The sequence below is a fragment of the Labrus bergylta genome, chromosome 12, assembly GCF_963930695.1.
Source record: "Labrus bergylta chromosome 12, fLabBer1.1, whole genome shotgun sequence".
Taxonomy (NCBI): domain Eukaryota; kingdom Metazoa; phylum Chordata; class Actinopteri; order Labriformes; family Labridae; genus Labrus; species Labrus bergylta.
The window spans coordinates 4,838,818-4,850,388 of record NC_089206.1 but is presented as its reverse complement, the minus strand read 5'-3'; the positions used below and the strand labels follow the sequence as shown (position 1 = coordinate 4,850,388).

At 41.1% G+C, this 11,571-nt stretch overlaps 1 protein-coding gene across 2 annotated transcripts; it reads left to right on the top strand.

Annotated features, from left to right (window-relative positions):
• The first annotated feature begins 362 nt into the window (after positions 1-362).
• On the top strand, positions 363-3,695 carry zfp64 (zinc finger protein 64 homolog (mouse)). Of its 2 annotated transcripts, XM_065961659.1 has the most exons (6): positions 363-624; positions 778-936; positions 1,064-1,210; positions 1,398-1,460; positions 1,572-1,823; positions 1,909-3,695. In XM_065961659.1, the coding sequence occupies exons 1-6, from the start codon at positions 570-572 to the stop codon at positions 3,297-3,299; spliced, it is 2,067 nt and encodes a 688-aa protein (XP_065817731.1). In that variant the 5' UTR covers positions 363-569; the 3' UTR covers positions 3,300-3,695. The 2 variants fall into 2 exon arrangements, with proteins under 2 accessions (XP_065817731.1, XP_065817732.1); XM_065961660.1 differs by lacking the exons at positions 363-624; positions 778-936 and having other exon boundaries at positions 1,074-1,210; positions 1,322-1,460.
• The last annotated feature ends 7,876 nt before the right edge of the window (positions 3,696-11,571 follow it).

The following is an 11,571-nucleotide window of genomic DNA, read 5'->3' as shown; positions in this document are numbered from 1 at the left end:
GTTACATCATTTCATCCGGGCTTTTGTTCTCTTTAAATGAATTAAAATGAATTTGGACAAAGTGGACGAGCGTTTGAAGGCCACACACACAGCACAGGTGATGCTGCTTTCAAGTACCGGTGAATGACGTATGACACTGTCGGTAATAACAGCGTTTTCACCTTTTTTGTTCATTTAAAATCATTTATGCAATACACGACAACCTTTACACTCAAATTAAAAAAAAAACGACACAAAATAAATTCACTTTTGTTGCATGATCTACCACTCTAAGAGGTTGAATGTTGGCTTTTCCCCCTCGTTGTAAAGGCATCACGTGACGTCACTCGGACGGAGCACGTTTGCACCGGCGCTGCCGTAAACTTCACGTAGCATGTCGTAAAAAAAAACAAAAAAAAAACAGCTATCGTTTTGTTTTCAAAGTAGCAGACTTTTCTGTTCACTGCTGTCCTGACTGTGGTGCGTTTTAAATTGTAAATTGTATTTGTGATTGTGCAGGAGGCCTGTTCAGTCGAGTCTGCACACTTTAACAACATGGTGGACGTCGTGAGGCTCTGAGGAGCCAGAGAATGAGGAAAACCTTCAGCAAAACGAGCACGAACATGGCAACTTACAACGCCGAAGGTAGAGGGAAAACTGCCATTCAATAACAATATACCCTTTCTATAATATCTGCAGGATCTCAGTGGTGATTTTGTCTCAGTTTCAAACAAACTTCGTGTTATAATGATGGGTTCTGTTGTTGTTGTTGTTGTTGTTGTTGTCTGTCTTCTGAAGTCGCTGCAGGGCATTCTGTCTTGGTGGAGGTGAGTCCAGACATCCACATCTGCGGCTTCTGCAAACAGCAGTACAACAATTTCGAGGTGTTTCTCGCCCACAAGCAGAATGGATGCTCTCTGCCCACCTCCGACACATCAACAACTACCACACTGCCAGGTAAAGTAAAGTGCAATTACTACTGGGTTTGTTATCACCTATCCACACACACACACACACACACACACACACACACACACACATGCAAACTGACAGCCTTGTGCACTGTCCTCCTGTCCTGCTTCAGATCCCAGCACTGAGTTTGTATTTGAAGAAACCTACCAGTCGTGTGTTCGGAGAGGTGTCAAAAAGATCCTGACCAAAGCGCAGAAAACACCTTCGAAAAAATTGAAACCGGCCCTGACTTCAAAGAGACACAGCTGCTGTTTCTCAGGTCGGTGCCTCTCGCTCTTTATGACTGTAACACGTTCCCTTTTTCTCTGTACTTCCTCCCCCTGTCAAGTCCCCCAGTCGTTAGCCTTTTCTTTTATTTATCTACTTTTAGATTCACTTTCAACAGGTGCGCAGGCTACACACACACACACACACACATTGTAAAACGCAACAATGCTGATTTACAGGTTGCACTTTTAAGACACAGTATGGCCAAAAAGACATGGAGCGGCATCTTAAAACCCACACCGGTAAGTTCAATCCCCTGTTTTATTTCATTTTTGGCTGATTGAGCACTTCAGTTTCAGATCCTGACATGTGTCTTTTTTTTTTTCTTTTTTTTTTACACGTCCTCCATCCAGGCGAGAAGCCGTTTGAGTGCGAGCTGTGCCACAAGCGCTTCAGTCGACGGGACAAGCTCAACATGCACAGCCGCTCGCACACGGGCGAGAAGCCGCACAAGTGTAAACACTGTCCGTACGCGGCGGCGGACAGCAGCAGCCTGAAGAAACACCTGCGCATCCACTACGACGAGCGGCCTTTTAAGTGCCAGATCTGCCCGTACGCAAGCCGCAACTCCAGCCAGCTCACTGTTCACCTCCGCTCGCACACCGGTGGGTTTTTAAAACATCTGGAGTTCCTGATTTTGATGACTGTATTGATGATTCATTTGTTTTTCTTCTTCTTCTGATTTCCCAGGGGATTCACCTTTCCAGTGCTCGCAATGTGACGCAAAGTTCAAAATCAACTCCGACCTGAAGAGGCACGTCCGCATCCACTCGGGCGAAAAGCCTTACAAGTGCGACTTCTGCGATTACCGCTGCGCCATGAAGGGCAACCTCAAATCCCACATTCAGATCAAACACAACTCCGGGGACTCGCTCAAATGCGGCCACTGCGACTTTCAGTGCGCCAGCAAGACTGCTCTGCGGCAGCACACCCGAGAGCACCAGCCGGTTCAGCCCATGCAGTGCTCCAAGTGCACTTACTCCTGCACCAGCAAGGGGGCGCTCAAAGTCCACGAGAGGATCCACTCGGAGGAGCGGCCCTTTAAGTGCGACTTCTGCAACTTCGCCTCCAAGCAGCGCAGCAATCTGGTCATCCACAAAAAGAAGTGTCACTCGGATAAGCCCGAGAAGGGCGGCAGGGGGACGGGCGGTAAACTAGGAGGGAAGAGCGGAGGAGGCGATCCTCCTAAACTACCTGCGGGCTCCAGGTATCGGGCGAAGCTGGAAGCGGCTCGAGCTTTCTGCTGTGACTCGTGCGACGCTTCTTTTGTGAGGGAGGACTCTCTGCGGAGCCACAAGAAGCAGCACAGAGAAGCTCAGAATGTGTTGCAGCTGCAGACCTGCACCCCGCCCGATGCCGTCAACATGGTTCCTGTCGCGACGTCGCAAAACGGCGCCCAGCTCCATGTTCCTCTCCAGTCCGACTCGATGGCTCCTTACAGCAGCGCGCAGCTCAAAATAATTGTATCGCACCCTCTCAGCCAGGAGAACACCTTAATCCCAGCCACTGTGGATGCTCAAAGTAAAACCAACATGGTTCTGCTGAGCCCAGAAAGCCAGGACATGGTGGTGAACTCTATGATCCATCAAGTCAACCTTTTAGCGCCGATTCAACCCCTCGGTTCCTCCCAAGCCGCAGAAGCCACCGTTGAACCTCAGGCGGTTCTTTTGACGCAGCTGGCTCCTGACGACGCCAGCAGCCAGCTCCACCAGGCGCTGCTGCACACGGCCATAACGGCTCAGGACTCCAGCGGCGGCTCCCAGACTTTCATCACGACCTGCTCCGAACTGGAGGGACTCAACGCTCTGATCCAGGAGGGCGGCACGGAGGTGACGGTGGTGACAGAAGGGAACACCGCCGTGGTTATGAATCCCCCCGACATGGTGTGCGGACCATCGGAAGAGCCAGTTCAGAGGACAGTTCAGAGTGCCTTAACCTGTGAGGAAAGTGCGTTGCTTGTGCCAAACATCACTCTGAGCAGCCAGAACGTCGTCATCCACAGCGTTCCTCTCATAGTGTCCACACAGGCTCAGCAGCTCTCTCCTCACACACTCTATTCAGATTCACACACACTTGAATGAGGAGAGGGTTTGCTGTTTTCTCAGAGTCTAAGACTGTAAACTGCATCATAAGCTATTTCTTCACCAGTAAGAACTCTTAGGACTAAGGTTGCGTACAGTATGTGCAAGCCTACAACACCTTTTTGTTTCTAGAGATTTCATCATGAATTATTTAAGTAAAATACTGTTTAATTTGGAATTCATTGTTGTAGTAGAACCACAGTTTAATCCTCACTGTGTCATGTTTAGCACCAAATATGACAATCCATCAGTTGGACATCATCTCATGCTCAATTTTTAGGTGTAATTTTGTATAAATAGACAATAAATCAACTGAATGAATTCTTCAATTTCAGGTTACATCTCAAAGTAGTAAAAAAATAAATAAAGAATGGAGCCAACAAGCTCAACTTGAAATTGAATGTCTCTGCCATGAATGTCTCTGTTTTGTCCAGTAGGTGGAGGCAGAGTTACACAATTAACAGGTAAGTTTACGCTGAGGTTTGGAGTACCACTGTCTTGAAGTATTGAGTCTGAAATGTATTTTATGTGCAGCTTAAAGGAAATTAACATTTCCAAGTCCCCATTCTGAATCTAAAAAGTAGATGTCTTATATATGTTATAGGAAACATCAGGCTGAATGTCAAGGTTGTCCTTTCTGAAATGCATGCAGCTCTCCCAATGGATTTTCAATAAAGTGCCTTGACTCTATCTATTATTGTGGCCATTTTACACTCAGACATCAGCACTTAGTATCTTCAGAGTGAAGGCTGCACCTTTAATAGGAGTCTCTTATGAACAGGTGACCATTGATTTCTTTGCCGTCCCTCAGCACTAATGGCTCCACTGATGCAGACTCCTACTTTGTTTCTGCTTCAGCATGGCCACAAACTCAGGATGGTTTTTTTTCCAGCTTTTAAGTTTTTACCCAGAGTATGTCGTGCTCTGTACTTTTAAGTGCTAAAAATCAGTCATTAAATAAATACTTTGTACACAACTAATAGCAGAGGACCAAGAATACCACTTTTGATGTTACACATTATCTTGTAACTTGAAAGCTGTGAAATTACTTTTGGTCAATTATAACTCAGTATACTCACTCAACTACTTGACTAAAGTAGCCGACAACATAGACATACTTTTCATGACCACCACCTTTTCTGCTGAGAGGGTTATCCTGTACATTTGACCTCACTGTCTTAAAGCTTGGCCCCAAAGCAAATTAGATGATTAAAGTACTAACAGGATATTTTGAGAAATAAAACCATCTGGTTTCTTGACTGTAAGATGTTCTGAAGTATGAAGTCACAGCTGTCACCCAGCTTAGCTTAGCATAGAGAAGACAGTAGGCCTAGCGAAAGTGAAACTGTGTTTTTAAACTTTGGTTTCAAACGTGCAATAGGCCTACATATTTTGTACAAACGTGCAAAAGCTTGAAGGATGCTGTTAGGCTGATTTTGCCAGTTTGGATAGAGCTAGGCAAGCTATTTCCTCCATTTGCCACTCTTTATGCTAAGCTAACTATCAGCTGTCTGTTTTAAGATTAGAGAAGGCTAAGAGTGGTATTGCCTATGTTTTTGTATTAATACCTACTGTGAGTTATAGCCTATAACTTTGTGTTATTTTTGGGAGGGTAACATCGCAGGTTTTATTTCACTTTCTGATAGCTTAGTCACATCCTTGTCAAAAGTTTGCTGAGAAAATTGAAACCATTCCTTTTCTTTTGTCTGTTTAGGTAGCGACAGTTAGCACACAATTGAGCTTATTATAGGCTAGAGAGAACAGAGAGACGCTCCATGCCTTTTAATGGATGGAGATTTGTTTTAGACTAAGATATGTAAAGGTTTTGTAATTTAGATGTTTTAGATGCACTGGTTTGCTTATTTTGTAAAATTGGACAGAAAAACTGATGACTCATAAATGTCTGTTACATAAAAGCTAGCACACAGCTTAGCTTACTTAGCATTGAGAGAACATAAAGAAACTGATATTAATTGTAAAGCTGCAGCTTGTCATGTTTACACCGACCTCAATTTTAAACAAAAAAAGAATCATTTTAAAAATCCATTTCAATTTTTTTCTGCTAAGCTAACTAGGCCTGTTAGTTTTGCACTTCTGAGTTCAGACAGAATGTTCAATGATTTAATGCAACTCAAACTTATTTTTACTTGTTAATTGGTGTAACATAATTTATCTAAACATTTTTTAATTTAGTTTGATGTGAAAATTCTCTTGTTTCTGTCTGTTACATGTGAAGCTACAGCTAACACACCAGCTAGCTGATAGACGAGAGACGCTAATGCCCATAGTCTTACTTCTTCTTACTGGAGTTAAGACTAAAACTTCATCATGTTTTCACTTAAATGTTAAGCAAAGGTTGTTTTTCTATTAGTGATATGTAGAAGTGGGCTACTGGCTGGCTGATTCCATTAGTTTGGACAAAGCTAGTTTCAGTCGCAGAGCTAAACTAATCATCTGTTGGCTTGAGTTTCTAGACTATAATTGATCCTTAATTTAGAAATATATTACTTACAATTAAAAACTTGATTGTTTTTGAAGATAAGATGCATTTTTACAGTTAACTACCTAGAAGGCCTACACAAAAGTATGGTAATAACCTACACATTAGCTGCCATTTTTCCAACTACAACATAAAAATGCTGCGTACATCAACAGCAATTCATGGTAGAAGCAATTTTTGCTGCAAGATTTAACATTGTACACTTAAACTGTTTAGTCCTGATTGTAAAACTTTCTCATATACTTGTGTAGCCTAAGTTTTTAGCGTATTTTGTTGACATGTGACAGAGCTGATGACCTTTCAAAGTCTATGAAGTGTGATGTAGGCTTACCAGCTATTAAAAATACAAAATCTTGAATAAAAGTATTTAGCCCTTGAATTAGAAATTTAGAAAATCTTGCCTAAAACTAGTCATTTGAGTCATATTGTGCTTGCAAAGCTTCTCTCACTTAATTGTGAACAAGTCCTATACAAGTAAAGGAACATGACTCAAATGAGTAGTGACAAAACGCAGTCCATTCATATTGTTGGAAGCCTTTGTTGGGTCACGACCGGGATAAATTATGCCCCTTGCATTGTCAGTACCTGCACTTGAGCTCACATTCATATTATAATCGCAGCGGTGATCCGTGGTGTCAGCGCTGACCCTTTTGAACATTTTGTGTGATTCCAGGACTAAATTCTCCTCTCATGATCTTCAGGTAGAATTGCAAAAGGAGGAAAAAAAGAGCACCTGAAATTCCATTATGTATGAAGATGAGCGCTATGTGAGAAAAAGTAAGGAGTGCTCTCCTGTGTATCTCTTTGATCTATTATCTAACAGACTTCCAGGCCCTAATCCTGAGCACCCTTGAGGAGTAGAGCCCTTCTTTTTTTTTTTTCTTCTCCCCCTCTTCTGCTCCACATGTGACATCATGGCTGGGTTAAGTGTTTTTTCTGCGGACTACAACATCTTCAGAAATTTGCCAGTGGGGGTTGAAGTTTGAATTATGCTGATGTTAGAATATTTTGCATATGTTTTGTTGGCTTTTTGTGAAATACAAATTGGTGGATTCAACATACTTTAGCGCTCACATTTGGTTTCCATTTTTATCATGGAATCATAAAGTTTTACTATGTTTACAGGTTTGTTTTTGTTTTGTTTTTTCAGAAAGACAGCAGCAGTTTTAAACCATCCTCCCGATACTGTATGGCACTTCTGAGTTCCTTCCTTCCTGTGTTTGAGATGTCAGCCTTTGAATGGGGTCATAAACGTCTCCCCCAAAAAAAAGCAATTTCCACTCGCAGCTGCTTAAAGAAACCGTAAGTTGTGATGCATTCCTTCTGGACATAAATAGATCCAGAAAAAGGGACCAGGTGATGGAAAAGACAAACAGCGCAGGACTAGATCAACACGTGAGCAAATAACTTAAAGGAAGACGGTCGTTTGGAGGGTGTTAAAATGTCAAAGGGATGTAAAAACCACTTAAATTCATTTAGTCTCCAGTTAGCGTTTGGGAATAAATAGATCAAACTGGGGTGCAAATTATTCTTCACAAGAACAATGTGTCACTCTGTTCTGACAATACATGTCTGAACTTTGCTTTGTTTGCACACAATCCACTCTCCCTTCACTAAATGGCATTGAAAGCCTTAATGAAATTATCTGATTGGTAAAAGTATTGATCTAGATTTGGGTTGTTGTTTTTTTTCCAATGCTGGCATCTTTTGCCTGTGACACTATTGACATCTTAAGTGAGTTTTGATTCCTCAGAACACCGGGGAGGGGCTCTTATCTTGTCTCTGTCTTTTTTTTTTTTTTTTGTCTGTGTGATAGAAATACAAGATGATAGAGCTAATTGATTAGCCGGGGAACAAAAAGACACATCACACGCAAAGTGATCATTTGCTAAGACATTATTAGGCGATTATATTGCCCTGAGAGTCGGATCAATCGTATACCTTCAGGGTCAATTCTAGTTGTTTGATCCTTTTCTTTCTTTTCTTTAGATTATAACAAATCTGCCCGTTGCACATGGCAGCTTATTTCTAAAGCTTTGTCACTTTTTTAAAAGGGGTTTTCATCTGAGTGTTTAGGGTGTTGTTTCTGTCTTTTTGTCTATCTTTGCTTGTCAGGAAGCATTACCCTGACAGGCTCTTTTGTTGTTGTTTCTTTCTGATTGAAAGCAGCAGTTTAAGAGCAGTCCTCAGGGGGCAGAAAAATAAGTATAATTTTTGAGCCAATAGGCATGGCCGGAGTGAAAGCACCCGAAGCCCATAAAAGTCCTTTAATGGACAAAGGAATGCTACAGTATCTGCTGCTCTCCACCACTCAGCCTGCGCCTTTTTATAACAATGTCCCCTGTAACGACATGGGCTCCAGCATTTAGCGCTGAGCGTTGCTGAGTGTGATCTTGTGAATGCAAATAACCAGCTATCAGCTAGCTTTTGTGATTCACAAACAAAGACATTTAGCTATTGTTTTCTGCGTCCTGTTTCTGTGCCACTAACCCGACACAAATGAATGTTTGCATGGTTTTGACCGTGCACACGGTGCCATGTATTTAACCAAGAACAATCGCTCAATTGTTGTCTTTTATTCCATATCTTTGTGGGATGCCAGTTGCTTTTTGTAACCATGTTGAGGTGTTAGTTTGCTGTTATCAGATACAGGATCTGTTGTGTATTTTTATTTTTCATTTTGGTTACAGCCGTGGATCGTTCACTCGTGTCAGCACGTTGTTTTGTGTTTGCTCTCCGTCCACATTCTCATCATCTGACAGCATATGACACTGTTGTTTTTTCATTTCCAGCCTTCATAAAGTTATTCTATTCTTTCTAAACATTCAATCATTTTGGTTTCCCTCATGAAGAATTTAAAAATATATATGTTAATTACAAAACCCAAAGTTCTCCTTCCTCTTAGTTTACAACAGAGACAAATTAATATGGATTATTTTATAGACATAGAAGATTACAAACACAAAGTTAAGGTCTTGTAAACCACTGAAGGGGCATGTTAGGTTAGTGTACTCTATTATTATCTCATAGTGTTAACCCGCTGTTTGTTCTTGAATGTGAGACTTTATTAATGGGGGCTGTTTTGGCCAAAACTACAAATTCTGTTTTTTAAAATGACTATTCCTTGAATTAAGGTTTGTCTAATATACATCAAATAAATCAATGATATGAAAATATACAAAGATAATTATTTAGAAAACTGGGTTCTGCAGGATTATGTTTACACTTAGATTGAAGCTCCTCTAGTTTCTGTCCTCTACCCCCCTCAAAGAAATGAAGCCTCTTCTTATATACTACTTTAAACTTCTAAACTTTTTCTATATTTGTTATCACAACCAATGTCAGAATATCAACCCAATTTTTTGTTTTAAAAGTTGCATTACAAAAAGCAGCATTTTTACACTTTGAGAGAATTCCTCTGCTTTCAACAGATGGCTACGAGCAAGCCAAATATTTTCTTTGTTCACACATGCCTTATCCTGAGAAAACAAACACGATGGAAATCTGATCTTTACAGATGCAAGCCATTGTTTTGTGAGTGTGTGTGTTTGTGTGCTCTCACATGCATGTGTGTTAGTGTGTGTGTGCTCAAGCCTGTGTTTACCTTGCCTTTTTTTTCAAAGCACTTAATGCACACAGACTCCGCTGCGGCTAAATTCATTCTTATGCAATCTGGGTAAAAAAAGGGACAAAGTGGTTGGATTTAGTATATTTAATAAAGCCGTGTCAGATATTTGAATTATTGTCAATATTCTGTAAATCTTCACTGTTTAACATGAATTATATTACAAGACGATAGATATTTTTCTGTTGCAAAAATCCATATTGGCAAAACATTAGTTTGGGTTGGTTTCATTGAAGACGGGACGTTACACAATAATCAACATTTGTTCTAACATTTATCATTTAAAATGTGTTACATTTTTTATTTCAATCCCTGCTTGGTTAGTGGTTAATAAAAATAACTACAAGCACAGAAAACAAAACAGACATGATTTCACATGAGCACAAAGCCATTGTCACAACATAGAGAAGCACAAAAACAAAGGCAGATGCACCTGAGCGCTGAAAGTACATACATGCTCAAAAAGGAACATTTTGAAGTAAATTGAGGATGTGTGCATGTTTCCTCATGCACAGAGGTCAGGACATATTTGTAGTTCTTAAACCAGGATGGCTTGAAGAAGTTTGAGTGTATCTTCCCTGTATATTTGTTTTGATCACTGGTGATGACTCAGCACATTGATGGACTCAGTCAGGACCCAGGAAATGTTCTTTGTTTTCATTTTGATATGGTTGATGGTGTCGCAGGAATGGAGAGGTGGAGGGAGGGGGTCATGATGGGGAGGGGGGGGGGGCAGAAGGGGAGATCAGATTAAGGTGTTGTTAGAATATCTCATGTGAAAGATGCAGAATGAGACTCTCTGCATCTCTTTTGTGGCACGTCACCCCCCCCCCCCCCCTTTTTAGATGAAGTCTTCTTTCTGCCACCATAATGTCCACCCGACCCCGTGATCTGAGTCATAGCCTGTCCATATTTGCTGTTTGTTTGACCCCACAAGGGCACGAACCCTGGCTGATCCTTCATCTGAGGACAAAGCTTATGTTTGCAGTGACATCATAAATGCCTGTGCAGAGAAAACAATGGCTGATGAATTCAGCGGGCGTCGGAGCACAGTGGACGGCATGCAGAGACACAGAGACTCGGCCCGAAACTTCCAGAGTCATGGAAAGTTTTTTTTTTTTTCTGACAGGGACCCACACCTTGACCAAACAACACAGAAAGCCCAAAATGCTGTCTGCAGGGATCAGATATCTGTTGGTGTAGTCAGAGACAGAGGCTGGGAGGGTGGCTGGGTGGCTGGGTGTGAGCACGGCCCGGGATCATCAGGTTATATCACTAAATGTTTATATGAAGCTTTGTGGCTGCTGGAGACAGGCGGAGATGGGGCTCTGCTCCTTAGGGAAGAAAGACGCTTTGTTTTTATAGGCTGCCTGGAATGTGTTGAAGAGTGCGGACATCTGCTTTATTAGCATATGTTGATTCCACCCCCAACTATGAATCTGCTGGTGGTCTGATAATGTTTCCCTCTGATATCTGTAAATACAGGCTGGCTTTAAACGGCACATTTTTGCATAATAAGGCTCCTTTTAAAGTCCTTTTCTTACTCATTGTTGTTGTTGTAGTACCCAAATAAAAAAAAACATAAGAAGACCTTTTAAGAACAAAATACAAACATTCAGATTAATTTGAAAGGCAACAGGTTTCTAGTTTTCAACGAAGGGTTGAATATGGATGACCCTAAAGGACAACCTCAAGAAGTATTTGTGATTATTAGATTCCAACTCAGCCAACAATCCACATCACAGTCTGATAAAGTCAAATCTTTATGTCATTATTGCCCTCATTTTGTCATTAAAGGCAAAAAGGCTTATAGAAAAGGAACTTTAAATTCATGAATTTGTTCCATTTCCAGAGGAAAGATTCTTTACTGTGAAAATGTACAAAACTGTATTGTTAAAGTGAAACAGAAACTACACTGCATCAGCAAAAATATTAGCATCTTCTGTAAAGAACCAAATAATCATCTTTGAGCATTTCTGATTCAACTCCCAAAAAAATCAATCTACATTTTTGTCCATTAAAGTCTCATATTTAACATGATGATGCCTCAGCACTCAAAACATTTCTGTCATCTCATCCTCAAATAAAAAGGCACATGAAAAAGAAAACAACTTTAATGCACGCATTAGAGGTCATGTGACATTCTC

What these genes read in the sequence shown, in the direction of transcription:
- zfp64 (XM_065961659.1), top strand. Translation starts at nt 570, where the DNA reads ATGAGGAAAACCTTCAGCAAAACGAGCACGAACATGGCAACTTACAAC. An exon ending in ACACAGCTGCTGTTTCTCAG is followed by an intron (nt 1,211 to 1,397) that starts GTCGGTGCCTCT and finishes GCTGATTTACAG; the next exon opens with GTTGCACTTTTAAGACACAG. An exon ending in TCACCTCCGCTCGCACACCG is followed by an intron (nt 1,824 to 1,908) that starts GTGGGTTTTTAA and finishes CTGATTTCCCAG; the next exon opens with GGGATTCACCTTTCCAGTGC.